We start from the raw sequence: 21689 nt of genomic DNA, 5'->3' as shown, positions 1-21689 counted from the left end.
TCTGCCTTGTCGAATGGTACAGGATCAAGGATGCGGTGCTAGTCGCTTTTATATGAAATAAAAGTGTGTAATTCTGTTTTGAATTGAGTTTGTGCTCTGCATTTTTTTTGATTGATGTGAAAATCGATGATGTTTTCTGCATTGTTGAATGGTACCTAGGTCAAGGCTGTGGTACTAGTCGCTTTTATACAAAATAGAAGTGTGTAATTGTGTTGTGAATTGAGTTGCTGCTCTGCATATTTTCTGATCTTTCATGTCAAAATCGATGATGTTTTCTGCATTGTTGAATGGTACATAGGTCAAGGATGTGGTTGTAGTCGCTTTTATACAATATAGAAGTGTGTAATTGTATTGTGAATTGAGTTGCTGCTCTCCATATTTTCTGATCTTTCATGTCAAAATCGATGATGTTTTCTGCATTGTCAAATGGTACCTAGATCAAGGATGCGGTTCTACTCGCTTTTATACGAAATTAAAGTGTATAACTGTGTTGTGAATTGAGTTGCTGTCCTGCATTATTTTCCTGATATTTGATGTAAAAATCAATGATGTTTTCTGCATTGTCGGTTGCTACCAGGTATAGGATAGTGTTTTAGTCGCTTTTAGAAGTAATTGAAGTGTCGATTCGTGTTGTCAATTGAGTTGCTGTTGTACATTTTTTGTATTTTTGATGTGAAAATAGATGATGCTTTCTGCCTTGTCAAATGCCACCAGGTTTAGGACTGGTATTAGTGTTTTTTAAACGAAATTGAAATGTCGATTAGTATTGTCAATTGAGTTTCTTGTGTGTATTTTTTCATATTTTTATGTGACAATTCGTGGTCTTTTCTACTTTGTTGAATGCTACCAGGGCTATACTCTTGTTTTAGTTGCTTTTAATTGGACTTAAAGTATCAAATTTTGTAGTTAATTGAGTTATGTTATGTTATAGTACATTCTTTTAATTCCCTTTAATTTGCAATTATGTTGTGTTTTGTTTATTTATTAATTGCAGGAATGGATGACATTCATGTTATTGTTCAATATGATGAGCAGTGGGATGAAATCACAAATTACAGAAGTTTTAAAGTGTTTGGTTTACTCTTTCAAAGAAACTGTAACTATGATTCACTGTTGGCGATGATATATAATGAACTGAAAATGCAACCACAAACAACTATGGTACTAATTTAATATCAAGCAAATGACGGGTATCCTCCTTTCACAATTGTAGATGATCAGAATTTTTTGTTTTATATTGAGCTCAAAAGAAGAGACCCTGAATTTAACAAATACCCTTTAAATTGTGTCTAACAACTGAAACTCAGAGAACTATTATGCAAATATGTAATGGCAGTGAAACAACAGTTGAGGACGGATATGTTGAATATCAAATTACAGAGGGAGCATCATCAAATATTACCAGTGACTGTGCTGATGTGGTCAATACAAATTTGTTAGCAGACTACATTGATTATGCTGAGCTTGTATCTGTACAAGTGGCGCAAACTGCGACTCATAGTACTGTACAAGATGAAAGAGTAGCAGAGAAGGAAGCTAATGTAATAACCGACAAACACCATCAACATATTTCACATTTTCAAGTATATAAAGACAAGGACACACTGCAGATTGTTCTCAACCACTACGCTATCAACAATAACTTCCAGTTTAAAGTGCAAAAGTCTTGCAAAAAATAATATTCGGTAGCATGCTTGGACAATAACTGCAATTGGATGTTGTGTGCATCAAGGAATGGCAATACAAGTCAATTTATAATTCAAAGATTTATGAAAGATCATACTTGTGCTCTTGATATCAGATTCAAAGGTCAAAGGCAAGCTACCACATCAATCATTGTAGATGCTATCAAACAAAAGTTCACAAACATAAAGACAAGTTACACAGTTGCAGATGTTATACGTGACTTGAAGCATGATCATAATGTCAATATAAATTACAACAAAGCTTGGAGGTCTAAAGAAAAAGCCTTGGAAATTATGAGTGGAAATGCAACTGATTCATACTCTGAACTGTACACTTATTTGCATATGTTGCACACTACAAATGCAGGGTCCGTAATTGAACTCCAGTTGGGTAAAAATAATTGTTTCATGTACGTAGTATTAGATTTGCACGCTTCAATCAAAGGATGGAATTTTTGCTTACCTATTGTCGTTGTTGATGGAACGTTTTTGAAATCCGCACATGGTGGTACTCTACTGGTGGCTACAACTCAAGATGCAGGTGGTAAAGTTTTTCCTCTAGCATTTGCCGCAGTTGATTCAGAGAATGATATGTCTTGGGAATGGTTTTTTGTGAAATTCAAAAAAGCTTATGGTGTCAGGGAAGGGATGATAATAGTGTCAGATAGACATGAAAGCATTATAAAAGTGGCTAACAATGTTTACAACGAAGTACCACACGTGTTTTGCATTTTTCATCTACTTGGAAACATTGAAACCAAGTTCAAGAAAAATTTGAAGAGGATAAATGATGAATTCCTTTCTGCTTCAAATGCGTATAAATTGAAAAAATTTAACTATCACATGTCTGAACTTGAGAAGATTGATAAAATAGTTCAGCAATATTTACAAGAGGTTGGGTATGAGAAATGGGCTAAGGTTTTCTCAGCAAGTAACAGATACTCAAACATGACTTCAAATGTTGTAAAGTATTTGAATGCTGTCATAATCTCAATAAGAGAGCTTCCTATTTATACAATGTTAGAGAGTTTGTGAGCTTTACTACAAAAATGGAGCTGGAAGAACAGAAATGAGGCAAATGCAACATCAACACACTTAACAAGGAAATACGAAGAAATTTTGAAGGCAAATTACCACTTCTCAGTTGATTTAACGGTAAATTTTACAACTTACAACAATAATTTTTTACCACAAACTATAAGTACATAATTTATGTTCTTTTTCAGTTGTATATGTCTAATTTTGCTTCAAATAATTAGGTGCACCCATCAAATGACATTTTTTTTGAGGTGTATAATAAGGAGAAGAAATTTGTGGTTAATCTAAGTACTAAGACTTGCGACTGCAACAGGTATGTTAAACTAAATTAATTCTTAATTTATTTTCATGTAATAGCACTTTAATTTTTATATTATGTTGATCTTTTTATTTTCTTTGAAGGTTCCAAATGGATCAAATACCATGTTCCCATGCCATTGCCGTTTTACAAAAAACATGACTCATTCCTTATGATTATTGTTCAAGATATTATCAAAAAGAAATGATGCTTGCAGCTTATAAAGAAGTCATTTATCCAGTTGGAAACAAGGACACCTGGCAAGTTCCAGAACAGGTTAAAGCTTTGATAGTCTATCCTCGACAAGGGAGAGTTAAAGTTGGTAGACCAAAGAAGCGAAAAATTAAATTTCATTGGGAAACAAGTTCAAAAACACAAGTGCAATGTGGAAAATGTAATCAATTTGGGCATAACAGAAGGACCTGCAGAAATGCATTAAAAATACTTAGATTATTTAGATATATTTTTATTCAATGTTCATTACATAACTTCAGTTGCGGATATTGTATTGTTTAACTCTAAATAAAGCAAATTAACTTAGTTTATATGACATCTGGAAGAATTCTGCAATCTAGTATTATTTCAAAAAATTTGTATTATAACAAAATTCGTGTTTATCACATTTTTTATTCAATACATTGTTTATTTTAGACTATTATATAACAATATGCAATATTAATATAAATGTTAACAATTATGTAACCTCATAAAGAAAATTGATGACCTAGCTACAAGAAAAGTAGCAAAATGCTAAAAGATATATATATGAATTCAACCATATATGCAACCCCTTATGCAACACAATCATATTTTAAGCAAATATGCAACCCCTTATGCAACACAACCATATTTTAAGTAAATATGCAACCCCTTATGCAACCTTTTATGAAACCCACACTATAACTAACAATAAATTTACAACCACTTTTAAAACAACTTATTTAACATAAATAAGTTATTGAAAGAAAAAAGATTATAAATGCAGTAAATGTGAAAATGGACCAAAATAAAGCTCAAACACACCAACTCAAGCTATTTGGTTTAACTTTTGTAACTTATCAAGAAACTATTATGCAACCAAAGATATTGGTTTTATATGTAAACATATATGTAACTTTAAAAAAATAAGATCTTAACAATTGAAAACACATATAAAGCTCAACAATTAAAAACACAACTATATACTTCATATACTTAAAGCATAAATTGTATTGATTCTTTTTGCACAACTTGTACAACATGTCTTTCATATGTAGCATAAAAATATTGATCTACCCTAATTACATTGTTAATTGAAATAACTCCTAATTGATCTAAATAATCCATTACATGAAAGCGAAATCTAGATCTAAAACCCTTAGCTGAAGGTGTCAAAGTCGTCCAGAATGTGAAATTTATCCAACATTTGTGGATTCTTAGAGCTCTTCGAAGATTATTGTTAAAACGAATCCGGACTTCTATAATATCCAGATTCATGTTAAATGGCCTTTGTAGATGCTTTACTACCCTGAAATATATAGGGTTTGCAATATCCCAAATGAATATCCCATTAGTGCACTGAAAGGGAGTCAATTCTTCTAGGATTCTTTCATCCATTATTTCAAAGTGCCCTGCAATGCATCAAGACTTTTATATACAAACTGACTAAAGATAAAAAACATGTCTAAAGATCATAAACATGCCATTCACATATTTCTTCAACATGTCATTCACATATTAACATTATAATATTTATTAAAATATTAGCAACATTATATGCAACTTAACATCCTAATATGCAACCTTGTGATGAACTTAATTCATTTTAACAATAATCCTTGTAAAATCCTCCCAAAATATATAAAAAATCTGATTGCAACTTCACTAGTGCCCCTGCGGGGCCAATTAACCAAAAGCAACTAAATACTAAATCAGCAACTTAGTTAAATGCAACTTCATCTACAAAAGATTATGCAACTAATGTTAAAAATTACAACTAGTTGTAACCTTCTATACAACACTTTATGCAAATTACCCAAACTACTTAGTAAATATACAATCTAATTTGTAACTAATATTGCAACTTACACCTAGTTGCAACATATTATGCAACTCTTTATGAAACTTAACCAAAAAGTCATAAACCTAAATAAATATAAAAGAAACAACAAATGGAACAAATGCCAATAAACATAAATAGTTACATCTTAATAATAAGAAATCAAATCCATTACAATATTGTCATGTTTGAGTAGCAAACAGAGTACTAAAAACAAAGAACTATATAAATATGTCGAATGACATAATCTCAATGATATCTTATGTGGTTCTCTTTGTTCGTTTGGCCATCTTCTTCTTATCTTCACCAGCTTTTGTTGTCCTCCTTTTCTTCTCTTTGACATTCTGCACATAATTAGCTGGATCTTCAGTATAATCATCAGGATACCCCGTTTCGCTATCATACTGATAAATCTCCTTTCCAAGTGCATATGAATACAATGAAAATCCAACTCTTGATCTCTGATTCGCAAGATCAAAAGATTTTCTCAAAAACTCTTTATACATGGCAAAGTATTCTGCAATTGATAGCATATACATTCCACTATCCCTGAATAAAAGAAATTACACAAAACAAAGATAGGGGCAAGGTCGCCAGGTCCCTTCCCGGCCGTTGCAAACACTGAACGAGAACGGTAAGTTTGAAAAACAAGGTAAACTACAAATTTCATTAAAAGCAAGATAACCTATATTAATTAACATATAAAAACTCACATAACTGTAACATGAGAATAACGTTGATTCGAAACTATTTTAAGGCAATCAGTGTGCCTCTTTTCCATGTAATAATGGGTAGTGAAATTAATATCAGTTCTTGTATAAAAATCAGTCAGGACCAGGAAATGAGGCAGCAATCGAGAGAAAAGAAGAAATTCATTCCTCATAACATCATGAATTAAACTGCTATTCTCCAAAGTATTAAAAACACAGAATGCTCTTTCATGAAAGCTCAAAACCCCTAGCAGCCAATGTCCATACTCATTAAACCATATTGGGAATAAAACATAATCCACCTCAGACCAAGCAATAGCATAAGGTAGAGAACTTCCTTTTATGATATCCATAATGTTGGTTCTCGAGCTGAGAATAGCATGGTCAATATTCTCATGATTTGGGATATCCGCATATAGCGACAGTAGTTTATCCTGGAACTTAGAATCTGTTGTAGTGAACTTGACTACAGACTTTGGGTTGTATTTGACTCCTTCCTCGGGTAGTAGAAAAAAACATCAACATGCTAAAAAAATTTTAAAAAAGAATTACAAATGAAAAAAAATAGATTAAACATTAGCTTAAAAACAATTACAGATGAGATAAAAAAAAATTAAAAGATACATGATATAGTAACTACGCCAACAAAAACAAGAAATGAAAAAAAACCAAGGATGACTTACAGACTTGGAGAGAATAAAACTACCATACTCAATGGCATGAAACCAAATTTTCTGAGATATCAACTTCAACCCCAACTTCAGAGGAGGATTGATGATATTTTCATCTTCAGAATAAAAAACAATTCTTGCAAAAAATCAATGAATAACATAAGTACAAAATACTTGAACAATTTGCAAAAACTATAAATATGGTAAATTATTAAGTACCTATTTTTCGGAAGGAGTCTATTTTCCAACCAATTATAGTACTCTGAACTCGAATCTAATGGTGGTAAAGCCCCAATATTGTCATCCAGGGAACAAATCCCAAAATCTTTATTTTCTTTCTCACAAACAACACCTCCTAAACTAGAGCCAAAATGCCACAAAAATGGAGATTGCAAATAAGCTGGTACCTTTTAGGATCTTCTTGGCAAAGGAGTTATCATACCCGTGTTCCGTAATATAGATACTTTAGAAGTATGCTATAAAATATGCAAAACACATATATATATGTAAAAAATTAAAATAATCAAATGATGATAGAAACATTAAAAACAGAGCATATGCATATAGTCTACTAAAAAAGAAAAGACAATAAAGACTTACCGCTCCAGCATCTTTCATAGAAAAGTGGTCTGTTTTATTGAAAATAGTTCCTAGGTCTTCAATAATCTCAGATGCATTGCACATTGTATTCTTTGTAACATCATGTGAAACTTGGAGAATAATGTTATCAACATTATCAGTATCTACCGACATGATTTTTCCCCCACAGAAGATGAAGTCTTGAACACTGACCCAACTCCATCTCCAATAATGCGTGGAGCTTTAAAAAGTACTGATCCAACCTCTTTAACAATTGTGGTAGTTTTATTTTCATCAGTTCCAACATCAAATGCAACTTCCCCTATATTAACTTTCTCACATGCATTCAGAAGTTTTCCAGAATCTGCCTCACCTGCAACTTTGGTACCAGCCCCTGCCTCATATGTAACTCTCATACCAGTGGTCCCATCGTCATATTCCTCCATGCATTTTTCTATTTCTTTCATAGTACTTGGAGAATAATCATCTACACACCCAACTGCTTCATTGCCTTCACAACTAATAGGTATATCAATCATTTCTTCAACAAAATAAATTTCATGTGTTTTATCAGCATTTTCAACAACTACAGTAGTAACTCCAATAGCCCCTCCATCAGTTGATGGCACAAACCCAGAATTTGACACCTAATTATCATCATTATATTAAAAGAACATTTAAAAAAGTATTCAAATTAGGTAATTTAATACTATAATTTAAATATTTACCTCATTAGCAACATTATTTTGTTTTTCAAAATTTTTAGGTACAAAATGATCAATGTTTCCTTTTTCACTAACATTATCTTCATCACCAAACTAGAAAAAAAAATAACAAAAAGTAATGCAGAGGGAAAAAAACTAAAACTAAAATTCATAAAGAATATAGAAAATAAATATATACCTTTTTCAAGAACAAGTCACGATGCTTTACTAGTTCAACATCAAAGTACGATCGATGTTCATTAATAATATCTTTCAAATTTTCTACATCAGAAGTCAATTTTTTGTGACCACTCTCCAACTTCTTCAATTGTTTTTGCATTTTCTTCAATGACTGTTTTGATGAGTTAGAAATAGTACTCTGAGATTTTTGACCAAGCCTGCTTAGTGGCTCAACAAAATCGTCATCTGAAGCTTCATTAGTGGTAAAACCCTTGGCAATGGTACATTTAATTGCAAGTTTGTTCAGATAAAACTTTAGAATCTCATCCTCTATTGGGCAAAATTCCTTAAGTTGTAACTAAAAAAGGAAATAAATTGGAAAACAAAATGTTAGGTCACACAACACTGTAGAAGGGGTTTGAATACAGTGTTTATACAATCAAATCGATTTGAACATAAGTATGTAACAAAGATCAAGTATATTCAATAAACTGTTATAATATGAACTGTTGTTCTCTCTCAGTGATGAACAAATATCACTAAGAGCTGTTAGGTTACAATGAATAATGTTTCTCGATAATGATAACACATATAGTGTAAAACCTAAGCTGTGTTTATATAGTATACAATTACAAAATATATTCTAATTGATATGGAATATAATTATGTCTCCTAAAATATATCAATCAGATATCTTCTACAAGTCTTCTAGTCCTCTAACTCTTTCCATGCATATCTTCTATTGTTTTAGTCTCGATCTTCTCCTGTAAATCAGCCACATTCCTTATCTGAAAGTCTTCCCGCACTTAAGTACTGATATGTATCTTCTGACACCTTAAGTTCTGATATTAAGTTTTGACTTCAGTAAGTTCTGATTTCAGTAAGTCCTGATATGTCTTGTTGTTAAGTTCTGAAAAGTAAACACAAATCATATTAGACATGACATCTCAAATATATCTAACAATCTCCCCCAACTTGTAAATTATGCAAAATATACAAGTTAATAGATTTGATGATGTCAAAAACATTTAAGTACAAATGCAATAAGACTTTAACTAGATAACTAACTGCAACTTACAGTCCTTATAGCTTTTACCAATCTCACTGAGTCAATCTGAATCCAAAGTGATTCTTGAAAAAGTTTGATATCAGCTTTTCCTCTTTATTCCTCAGGACTTGTGCTATTATAGTCTTGACTTGTTTCATTTCTTCACCCTGACTTCCAATCTGGTAGATTGCAGTCCTTAGTGCAGAGATATGGTTTATATCTAAACCATCACCCAGTCTTATAACCCTTGAATGAGAAGAATCTTCATTGTAGCACAGACATTTCTCTTTCAAAATGACTTCAAGTTTAGCATAATCCTTCTTCATTGGAATTTCACTTCCACCATCTTTAACTATGTTAGGAATGAATTCTGTAACCCTTGAACCAGAAATTCTTGCTTTATCTCTTATGGTCTTCAATATGAAATTTGACCATCTCCTGGTAATATCAGATTTTATCTCTAAAAGATAATGAAAGAATTGAAGTTCTTTCAGAGATTTGTTTAGCACATCTGATTTTGACATTTGATATGTCCTTCCATCTTCAAGAAATAAAATCAGATTTTCTTTGACATTATTCTTTTCATGAGCATCCAGTACTACTTGAACAAAGATAACCTTATCAAGGTGTTTCTATGTAACATCTTCAAGAGGTCCGTCAGTTAACAAAAATGGATCTCTTGTAGCAACTTCAACTCATGTCTTGATCTTAGCTTCATCAGAACCTAGCCCTGCTCTGTCTCTTGGTTCTCTAGCATTTAACCCAATAGTCATGAAATCAGACAGCAATTGGCTTTTCTTTGGATCTGATGGTTTGACATATTTCCATAGAAGTTTCTTTTTATCAGCTACTTTCATCTTGTCTAAATCAACTTGAGCTATGTCAGAGGTTGATGTCTTGATGACTTTATCAGAACTTGTTGTTTCTTCTGTAGCTTGCTGTTCTTCACTCTGAACAGCTTGAGCTCTGTCAGAGGTTGTCTTGGATTCTTCAGTAATCTTCCTTTTTTTTAGAGTTTGAACAGTTTCATCTTCATCAAGAGTATCGCCATGAACTTGAACCATTTTGCACACAGGTTTCATCAGGATTTGAGGAATTTTCATCTGTGGCTTTATTGGTTCATCAACTTTTCCTTTCCCTTTATCTTGGGATCAATCTCAGTTTGTGATCTAGTCTTGGGCTTTGATGCCTCAGTATTTGACTTTTCCTTGATCACAATGCCTTTTACCTTAGGCCTTGGAGGTTTCTTTGCAACAAAAGCTTTAGACTTTAGATTTGTCTTCTCAGCTTTAAATCTAGCTTCTTCCTTCTTGAGATTTTCTAAATCCATTCCAGGATTATGTTTCAGAAATAATCTTCTAGCAATATCTTCATCAAGTGTCTATATCTTGTGATCCTTGTAGTAGACAGCAGTCTGCTTTCCCTTTAGCTTCAGAGTTTGCAGAAACTTCTCAGAGTCTTGACTTCCACCTTGAATCAAAACATCAGGCTTTATCATCAGACTTTGCTTATCAGAACTTGATATCAGACTTTTAGCATTCACAGCATCAGAACTTGACTTGTTATGTGTAGAAGATTTGCTAACATCATAAATTACTTTCTGTGAAGATTTTCCTTGAACTTTTCCTTGACCTCTACTCTTATCAGAGTTTCCCTGGTCATCACCTTTATCATCCTTCTTCTTCACTATTTGAGTAGGTGAGCATTTGGACTTAACTACCTATTCCCCCCTTTTGGCATCATCAGGTAATAGGAGAGAGAAAAGAAGTTCCATTGAAGATTGAATTTCATCCAGTTGAGCTTTTTGAGAAGCTTGATTCTGCAGGACCTCAGTAATTTAGGCATGTTGCTCCTCCTGAATCTTCTCAATTGCTTCAACTTTTTAAGAAATAGGTCTGATAAACCTCTTTTTATCAAGCTTGGTCTCCATATCCAGCTTTTCAGCTTTTTCCAGAAGTTTGTCAACCTTTTCATGAGTGGTAAAGTGTTGACCTTGAAGAGACTTGACACTTAGAGCTGTGACTTTGAGTTGGTGCTTAAAATCAGAACTTATCATCAGCTCATCAGCCTTAGCAATGTGCTCTGTCAGAACTTTAGAGCTTGGAATGAAATCAGTTTCATTCCACTTCTTGGTCCACTCCACTCCTCTGTGAGTATCTTCCCAAGGAATAGGAGCATCCTTTTCAACAAACTTTTGGATTAATGCCTCCTTTCCAAGAATTGGAACATTTAGTGGAGCTGACTCTCCAGAACTTGCAGAAAATCCATCATCTTCTGAAAACACAAGAATGTGTGTAACAGAAGGAGAGTCTGTACCAGCTTCATCTAAATTCTGAGCATCAGAATTTATCTCCAGAATATGAGTTGTTGGTATCTCAGCCTGTAAGATAGGAGAATTGACAGTAGATGGTTGAACTGCTGTTGGAGCTTCAAGATAGAGCACAGTTGGAATGATCATTCTGTGGATGTTAATTTCAGGACTTAATCCTGAATCTTCAACTGTAACATTGTCATGAAGAGGAGAGACAGGAGGTGTGATCACTGTATCCTGAACAGTGTCTTTGGCTTGAGCTGGAGGTGGCAAAGCTTCAATTATGATTGGCTTTGAGATCAGAGATTCATGATCCCCTTCCTCAGCTTCTTCAGTATTCTTTGATGGAGGTTATGCCAAATACCTTCCTACCCTCTGTTTCTTTGATCTCCTTGATAGAGAAGGAGTTACCTGAGCAGCATCAGAACTTACAGTTCTTTTCCTTTTCAAAGTATCAGAACCCTCAGCTTCAGTATTCATCTGATGGGTGGACCCTTCAGCTTCTACTGTTTTATGAAAAATCACATTTTCAGCTTCAACAGGCATAGGTTTTGATGCATGACCCTGTGCTTCTTCATCATCTAATTCATCCCTTAGAATCATCCTTCTTCTCATTGGTGGAGATTTAGGAACAGATTTTGCTCTTTTAGGCCTTGAGGATGAAGGTCTGATGGTAGGTGCTGATGGTTGTTGTTGTGAGGATTGTGCTGGTTGGAAGTATGTTCTGATGGTAGGTTGAGTTGGTTTAGGTTGAGAAGTGATAGGTTGTGTAGGTGCTGATGGAGGTTGGGATGGTTGGACATCAGGATATATGTTAGTATAGGTGTTTGGGTCAAGTTTACTAAGACATGTTTGATTGACTGAGGGATTTGGAGGGGTCTTAGTACAGCCTTCTTATTATCAGTAGATAATAAGTCAGTGAAGGCCCTTTTAGCAGGTTTAAAAGGTTCAATTAACTCACTAGCTAGTTGGGTCTTATCAATACTACAGAAACTGTATATAAGCTGACAGAATCTAGAAAAATAAACTCTGTTTCTATCTTCTGTCATCCTATCACCTATGAATCCTAAAACAGCACTTGCATAATCAAAATGTCTTTGATTTAAGAGAGCATACCCGATTTACTGACTTAGGATTGGGATTGCATCAAAATTGGAGCACTTGTTGGCAAAGGCCTTGGTGATGCAGTGGAAGAAAAAACTCCACTCCCTCCTGATGTGGGGTCTCTTTAATTGCCCAAGCTTTGCCAAAGTCTTTTCATAGCCCAGATTGACCATCATTTACTGAAGGGCTGGCTCCTCAACTGTTGAATTATAAACACAATTTTCTGGAAAATGTAGTGCTTTTCGAACAGTTGACAAAGTCACCACATGCTCATCCTCCCCTATTGTAAAGATGATACTTGGGGACCCATGTGCACCACCATCATCATACACACCACTCCTCTAGAATTCCAGCACTTGAGTTCCTGAAATTGCTTCTGGTTGGGTCAAAGCATACCCAATCTCACTTTGAGATAGAAAATCTTGGATGAAGTGAAGTTCTGATGGAGCTTCATACTTGCTAAGAATAGCCAAGTAGTTGTTAAGAACAAACTTGGCTCCATTCAAAACGATGTCTTTTGGTGCCACCTTCCTAGTATATCACTGGCAGTCCTTCGTGAGTGCACGTGTGGTTCCGGCCAGGGGCCGCCACTTTTGTGCAAAATCAAGTGAGAATAATGTGTATACAAAGTGTTTGATAATATTCCTGTGAGTAAATAGAGTTTTAGAGAGTATTAGTGGGTGAGAGAAAATAAGAGAGATGAGAGAATGAGAAAAGTAGGTAAAAGATTAGAAAATATTTTAACTTTCTTATTTATACAGCCCACGTGACAACATCTATATTTGTGAAGTATGGCAGACAATTTACACCTGGCAACATGTGAACAGTCAGTAAATAGTTAAAGCAGTAATTAGTGGGCACGAGAAGTAAGCAGTAATTATTGTGCACATGCAGTTTTTCAAGACAAACACGTTTCCCACTAAACAAATGGTTATGACTATTTTTATCTCACTTAAATATATTCTGATAAAATATGACTGTTATAGTACCACAAATAAGTCAAGTAAATAAATAATGTCACGTAAGCATCAGAGTTCCCATCAGGATTTGCATCAGAACTTGACTATTATCAGAATTTAATGGTCATCAGAACATGGCTTCTGTTCTCAGAAAGTGAATGTTTGTTTTTGTGATTCTTCATAAAAAAACTGAATTGTTTCTTCAGAGTTTAATCATCAAAACTTCCATCAGAACTTGTCCTCAGAATTTATGCATATGACACTTAATTGTTTATCTAAAACAACTTAATCACCACATTAATTTTCATCATTCATATGGAGTGATAGTGTGTGCATTAGCAAAATATCAGATAAAGATTAAAGTCTGATAAAATTCAGTACATCTTAGAAATAAGGCATAACTAAGAAAAGTGCTTAAAATTTGTCTTTAATAATGAAGTCTATTGTAGAATAAGTTTATGCAAGAATCCACCTCAACTTTTTGTGCTCATTTTATGCATATTTTATAATTCCTTTTTACAATGGCTTCTTAGTGTAAGTGGGTTACAACTGCTATCAGAATTTATGCTATTATCAGAGTATTTCTCCAGTAATCAGAAAATGTGAAAAGTCACCAAGAAAAATTTATTTGCTTTTCTAATGCATATAACTTAATACCAGCAATGCACTTGGGTCTTCCCTTCCACATATTTACTCTAGATCTCAAAGGAGTATCTGACTTTAATTTTCTTTTCTTTTATTTTCTTCAGATAAGTGAGGTTTATCTAGCATGTGGGTCATCCTTAAGATTTACTGACATCAGAATTTGATAGATGAGAAGCAAGAATCTAGTCTGTGACTTAGTAATAAGATACACAAAGTAAACTTGACTAATCTCAAAATCAGCATTTGCTTGTGTTAATGAATTTCCGCATAAACAACTAATTCAAACATGAGATTTCTAGTATGTTAAAGACTACTAGGTCAGCATCTAGCACAGTAATCCTCATTTGATTGAATAGTCACAGAACATTCAAAACACTATCAGAGTATATAAATCTACATCAGATAACAATCAGTATTTAATATATTACTATTAAAGCACATTTTACATGGAGATAAGATAATCTATAAACACTGATCATAAAGTCTGATGCATGAGAACAAAAACTAAGCAGATTTTGAGAAAGAACCTGAAACCATTCCAAGTTCATTTACCAGTCTTATAAAAGTAGCTTCACATAGTGGTTTTGTGAAGATATCTGCTAGTTGTTGATCTGTTGGAACAAAATACAATTCCATTATACCTTCCATCACATGTTCCCTTATGAAATGGCACCTAATACTGATATGCTTTGTCATTGAGTGTTGTACTGGATTACCTATCATAGCAATAACACTTTGATTATCACATTAAATAGGTATTTTAGAAAATTCTAACCCATAATCCAGTAACTGATTCTTCATCCAAAGAATATGTGCACAACAACTTCCTGCAGCAATATATTCTGCTTCTGCAGTTGATGTGGAAATTGATTTCTGTTTCTTGCTAAACCAAGAAACCAATCTTCCTCCAAGAAATTGGCAGCTTCCACTAGTGCTTTTTCCTGTCTACTTTGCATCCTGCAAAATCTGCATCTGAGTAACCTATTAGCTTAAAATCTGATTCTCTAGGATACCACAATCCTAGATCAGTCCTTGAGGTACTTGAAAATTCTTTTCACAGCTATTAGATGAGGTTCTCTTGGATCAGCCTGAAATCTTGCAGAAAGACAGGTAGCATACATGATATCAGGTCTACTTGCAATTAAATAGAGTAAAGATCCAATCATACCTCTATAGTTAGTAATATCTACTGATGAACCAATATCTTTATCTAACTTGGTTGCAGTGGCCATAGGAGTGGATGCAGTTGAACAATCTTGCATTCCAAATTTCTTGAGTAAATTTCTGGTGTACTTAGATTGACAGATAAAAGTACCTTCTTCATTTTGTTTGACTTGAAGTCCCGGAAAATAGCTAAGTTCTCCCATCATATGATAAGTGGCATTTTATACCACTTAGAATGTCTTAAAATGGCTTAAATTGGTGTCTTGAAATCAAGTATTTTGTGTATTTGATGCGTTTTTCTAGTGTTTATGCATTTCAGGGTATTAGTTGCATTTCGGAGGAGGAATCATCAAGAATAAGCCTTGGCATGTGTTCACCATTGCGAGAGGAAAAGAACGGGCAGATTACGGCGAAGAAACGGAGCAAACCTGGAAATTTTCCAGTTGGGTCCTGCGCGCCCGCGCAGCAATGCTGAGCGGCCGCGCAGCAGCCTTGCGCGCCCGCGCAGAAATGCTGAGCGGCCGCGCAGGGTCGGGGAAAATAATATATTGTTTTAGACTTCTACTTCTGTTTGGCTTCCAACTTCTATGTAATCTGAGTTTTATGGGACTATTATATAAGTAGATTTGAGACGTTTTTCACAGGGTATTAAGAGGGGATTATGTTTTAGATTGTGTTTTGTAAGAAGCGAAGGAGATAAGGAAGAAGACCGATTTAGCACACAGCAACGAAGAGGAAGCATATATTTTTGTGATTCTTGTTTCGTTGTAACGTTGGATGCTAGTTTTCTTGCTTTGACTTATTTACTCTTGTGACGTACTCTGTTTTAATATAATTAGTTTAGTTGTTATTTTCTTGTGTTCGTTTATCATGATTTCATATGAACCCATGATGACGATAAGTTCTATTATGGGCTAATCGTGATCATGGGGTTGCAACGGATTTACTATGGAATTCTTTAGTTAATTGTTTAATACTTTAGTGTGTGATGATTGCATGATATCTAGTATTGGTTGTGCGTATTCGTCTTATGTGCGTCGCGAACATATAAGATAGGGTGTTAATCTCTTGTGAAGCGACGGTGGATCTTGAGATTTAGAACTTGCCATGCTAGCATAGGTTCATGTACGTTGTGCATGATTAGTGGGTAACTCTAACAGTTTTATTTGCCCTATGTAATCAAAAGGAATAACTTGTGCTTAAATCGTTGTGTTGTCAATTTCTGTAGACATATAGGAACTCAACATAATTGATGACTATTCAATTTCTATCTTAATTGTGGATATTTGGTAGAATGGTATTAGTACAATGAAAGTTGGCTTTTATCAGTTTTGTGTTATTCGATTAATATCATCACTGTCACATGCTAAAGGTAATAACTATGGCTATAGAAGGAAGTAATAATGAAGTTGTGATCTCATGAGTGTTTTATTATTGATAAATTGAAGTGTTAGTTAAGTGGTTAATTAAGTAGTTAATTATAGTTAATATTTAATCAACAATTTTAAGTGTTATTATCTTAACATTGAGAAGTAATCATACATTGGTGAGTGAGTTAAATTAGACAATAAATTAGTCTGAGTCTCTGAGGGAATGAACTAGAAAGTATTCTATATTACTTGCGAACGCGTATACTTGCGTGAATATTAGTGCGTGATTTCGCCCTAACAAGTTTTTGGCGCCGCTGCCGGGGAGACTCGGCGTATTTGTTTAGTTTATGTACTTACCATCATTGGTCATTAGGACTCAGTGATTAGGACGTAGTAGTTAATTACTCTTTTCGGTTGTGTTTCAGGTACTTTAGCAAACATTTATGCAAACTCGTTCTCGTGCTCGCAAGAGGACCTTAGATACAGCTGAGGAGAAAGACGAAGTTCTTGATACACCGGAGAAGTTAGATTTTGAGGATTCGGATTCAGGAACTGAGCAGAAAGAACCAGTAAACATGGGAGATCATATTGTTCAAGCTGATCCAGCTCTTATGGATTTTTCTCGGCCTAAAATTGATGACATTCAGTCAAGCATCCTTCATCCGGCTATTCAAGCTAACACCTTTGAAATCTAGCCGGGCACTATTCAGATGGTGCAGAATTCTATTTCTTTTGGAGGAGCGGCAACTGAAGACCCCAACATGCACATAAGGAATTTTGTCGAGATCTGCAGCACTTTTAAGTATAATGGCGTGACTGATGAGGCTATCAAGTTGAGGCTTTTCCCATTCTCACTGAGGGATAAGGCTAAAGACTGGTTATATTCTGAACCAGCTGGGTCAATCACTACGTGGCAAGATCTTGCGCAAAAGTTTCTGGTGAAGTTTTATCCAATGGCAAAGACTGCTGCTATGAGGAGTGCTCTTACTCAGTTTGCGCAGCAACCTACAGAATCTATGTGCGAGGCTTGGGAACGCTACAAGGAAATGTTGAGAAAATGTCCACATCATGGAATGCCAGATTGGATGGTAATCACTGGTTTTTATAATAGTTTGGGGGCTCAATCTCGGCCCATGCTCGATGCAGCAGCTGGAGGCGCCTTATGGGCTAAAAGCTATACTGAGGCGTACAATCTTATTGAGACGATGGCTGCAAATGAGCATCAAAACCCAACTCAGAGGATGACATCAGGCAAGGTAGCAGGTATTCTGGAAGTTGATGCAGCCACCGCTATTGCAGCCCAGCTCCAAGCGCTATCAATGAAGGTTGATTCTTTGGCTACGTATGGAGTTAATCAAATAGCTATGGTTTGTGAGCTTTGTGCAGGTTCTCATGCTACGGATCAGTGTTCTCTTGTCAACGAATCTGTTCAGTATGTGAATAATTATCAGCGACAACAGCAGCCTGTGCCAGCGACCTATCATCCTAACAACAGAAATCATCCAAATTTCAGCTGGGGAAATAATCAGAATGCTATTCAGCCACCATATCAGCAAGGAGTGAGTAAACAGTTTAACCCACCTAGATTCCAGCAACCACAGCAGTATGCTACAAGACAATCATATCCTCAACAGGGAAGTGCAGCTGCACCTACTAGTGCTGATTTTGAGGAACTTAAGCTGTTATGCAAGAGTCAGGCGGTTTCTATCAAGACCTTGGAAAATCAAATCGGTCAATTAGCCAATGCAGTGCTCAATCATCAACCTGGCACTCTTCCCAGTGACACGGAAGTACCAGGCAGGAAGGAAGCTAAAGAGCAAGTCAAGGCTATTACCTTAAGGTCTGGAAAAGTAGCTGATGCTGAAAAGGCAAAAGAAGTCGAAGCTGAAGTTCGAGATGAAGAATCTAAGCAAAGGGAGAAAGCGGCGGAACCAAGGAAGACTACTGTTGAACACACTCTTCCTGAGGCTAATATAGGGGAGAAACAGCTCTATCCTCCACCACCTTTTCCTAAGAGATTGCAGCAACAAAAGCTGGATAGACAGTTCGGGAAGTTTCTGGAGGTGTTCAAGAAACTTCACATCAATATACCTTTCGCTGAGGCTCTGGAACAAATGCCTAGTTATGCGAAGTTTATGAAGACTATTCTTTCAAGGAAGGTGAAACTGGATGACCTTGAAACCGTTGCTCTCACGGAAGAATGCAGCGCGATTCTGCAACAAAAGTTACCACCAAAACTGAAAGATCCAGGAAGCTTCACCATTCCTTGCACCATTGGCAATCTAACTTTTGACAAGTGCCTTTTGTGATTTGGGAGCAAGCATTAATCTGATGTCGTTGTCGATCTTTAAAAAGCTGGACCTACCTGATCCAAAACCCACATACATGTCGCTACAATTGGTGGACCGTTCCATTACTTACCCAAGGGGCATAGTTGAGGATGTGCTCGTCAAGGTGGATAAGCTCTTCTTTCCTGCTGATTTTGTTATTCTGGATTTTGAGGAAGATAAAAAGATTCCCATAATCTTGGGAAGGCCTTTCTTGGCGACTGGCCGTACCTTGATAGATGTGCAAAAAGGAGAACTTACTATGCGGGTTCAAGATCAGGATGTGACCTTCAACGTATTCAAGGCAATGAAATTCCCTACAGAAGATGAGGAGTGCTTAAAAGTGGATGTGATTGATTCTGCGGTTACTTCGGAACTCGATCACATGCTAATGTCTGATGCATTGGAAAAGGCCTTAGTGGGGGAATTTGACAGTGATGATGAAGATAGCAACGAGCAATTACAATATCTGAACGCTTCTCCCTGGAAGTGAAAGCTAGATATACCATTTGAATCTCTTGGTACTTCTGACCTCAAAAACGCTGAAGGGAAGCTCAAACCATCAATAGAGGAAGCGCCTACCTTAGAGCTCAAACCATTACCTGAACACTTGAGGTATGCCTTTTTAGGTGATTCATCTACGTTACCTGTTATTATTTCAGCTGACCTTTCAGGTAGTGAGGAAGACAAGCTCTTAAGGATTTTGAGAGAATTCAAATCGGCTATAGGATGGACTATAGCAGACATCAAGGGGATAAGTCCCTCATATTGTATGCATAAAATTCTGTTAGAGGAAGGTAGTAAGCCAACTGTGGAACAGCAGCGAAGACTGAACCCAATCATGAAGGAGGTGGTGAAGAAAGAAATTCTGAAATGGCTAGATGTAGGCATCATTTATCCTATTTCTGACAGCTCGTGGGTGAGCCCTGTACAATGTGTTCCTAAGAAGGGAGGTATCACTGTGGTCGCAAATGAAAAGAATGAGCTCATCCCTACTCGAACAGTTACAGGATGGAGAGTATGCATGGATTATAGAAAATTGAACAAACCCACAAGAAAGGATCACTTCCCTCTCCCATTCATTGATCAAATGCTTGACAGATTGGCGGGACATGAGTATTTTTGTCTTCTGGATGGGTATTCCGGGTATAATCAGATTTGTATTGCACCAGAGGATCAGGAAAAGACTACCTTCACTTGTCCATTTGGCACATTTGCTTTTCGTAGAGTTTCGTTTGGGTTATGTGGCGCCCCGGCCACCTTTCAGAGATGTATGATGGCTATATTCTCTGACATGATTGGAAATAACGTCGAAGTGTTCATGGATGACTTCTCCGTCTTTGGACACTCATATGATGAATGCTTGAATAATCTGCGCGCCGTACTCAAAAGATGCGTGGAAACTAATTTGGTGCTTAATTGGGAGAAATGTCATTTTATGGTACGTGAAGGCATTATCCTTGGGCATAAGGTCTCTAGCAAAGGTCTTGAGGTGGACAAGGCCAAGGTGGGAGTCATTGAAAATCTTCCCCCACCTAATTCAGTGAAAGGAATCCGTAGTTTTCTCGGTCATGCGGGTTTTTATCGGCGATTCATCAAGGACTTTTCAAAGATATCTAAGCCGTTGTGCAATTTACTTGAGAAAGATATGCCTTTCAAATTTGATGATAAATGTTTGGCAGCATTCGAGACTCTCAAGGAGAGTTTGATCACGGCACCAGTTATTACAGCACCAGATTGGACAGAACCGTTTGAGATGATGTGTGACGTGAGTGACTATGCGGTAGGTGCAGTTCTGGGACAGCGCAAGAAAAATCTCTTCCATGTGGTCTACTATGCGAGTAAGACTTTAAATGGGGCCCAATTGAACTACACCACTATTGAGAAGGAGCTTTTGGCTATAGTCTTTGGCTTTGAGAAATTTCGATCTTATCTGCTTGGTACGAAAGTGACAGTATTCACTGATCATGCAGCTATTCGCTATCTGGTTTCTAAGAAGGATTCGAAGCCGAGACTCATTCGTTGGGTGCTTTTACTTCAGGAATTTGAGTTAGAGATCAAAGATAGAAAAGGTACCGAGAATCAAGTAGCTGACCATCTCTCTAGGTTGGAGAATCCCGATTGTACTTCACAAGATAGGACGTTAATCAATGAATCTTTTCCGGATGAGCAGTTGCTTGCAATTCAGGAGGAAGAACCATGGTTTGCAGATATTGTAAACTATCTTGTCAGCAATATAATGCCTCCCAATTTGACATCCGCGCAAAAGAAGAAGTTTATGCATGAGGTAAAGTGGTATATGTGGGATGAACCATATTTGTTTAGACAGGGAGCTGACCAGATCATCAGGAGATGTATCCCGTTCTGTGAGACGGAGGGGATATTACGAGACTGTCATTCCACGGTTTATGGTGGACACTATGGAGGTGAGAAAACGGCAGCTCGTATTCTGCAAGCAGGTTTTTTCTGGCCCACCTTGTTCAAGGATGCTCATCAGTTTGTTTTAAGGTGTGATCGTTGCCAAAGAGTGGGAAATTTGTCAAGGAAGGATGAGATGCCATTAAATGTGATGCTTGAAGTCGAGGTCTTTGATGTATGGGGAATCGATTTCATGGGGCCTTTTATCTCGTCTTGCAATAATCAGTACATTTTGCTGGCAGTCGATTATGTCTCAAAATGGGTCGAAGTTAAAGCTTTACCGACAAATGATGCAAAGGTAGTGCTAAATTTTCTTCATAAGCAAATTTTCACAAGGTTTGGAACACCTCGGGTAATCATAAGTGATGAAGGATCGCATTTTTGCAACCGTAAGTTCACTTCTATGATGCAGCGTTATAATGTGAATCATCGAGTAGCTA

The 21689-nt window shown here is 36.0% G+C and overlaps 1 protein-coding gene and 1 non-coding gene across 2 annotated transcripts; one reads left to right on the top strand and one right to left on the bottom strand.

Moving 5' to 3' along the window:
• The first annotated feature begins 1769 nt into the window (after positions 1-1769).
• Positions 1770-3183, top strand: LOC141660903 (uncharacterized). The gene is made up of 3 exons (XM_074467885.1): positions 1770-2603; positions 2945-3036; positions 3126-3183. Exons 1-3 carry the CDS (start codon positions 1770-1772, stop codon positions 3181-3183), a joined length of 984 nt encoding a protein of 327 aa, XP_074323986.1.
• Positions 3184-17472: 14289 nt separating this feature from the next.
• On the bottom strand, positions 17473-17579 carry LOC141662615 (small nucleolar RNA R71). Its single transcript, XR_012550721.1, has one exon. It is a non-coding gene; the product is annotated as a small nucleolar RNA R71 (small nucleolar RNA).
• Between the last annotated feature and the right edge of the window lie 4110 nt (positions 17580-21689).

The sequence above is a fragment of the Apium graveolens genome, chromosome 5 (assembly GCF_009905375.1).
Source record: "Apium graveolens cultivar Ventura chromosome 5, ASM990537v1, whole genome shotgun sequence".
In the NCBI taxonomy this organism is placed as follows: domain Eukaryota; kingdom Viridiplantae; phylum Streptophyta; class Magnoliopsida; order Apiales; family Apiaceae; genus Apium; species Apium graveolens.
The sequence above is the reverse complement of the archived record's forward strand: the minus strand, read 5'-3'. Positions and strand labels throughout refer to the sequence as shown.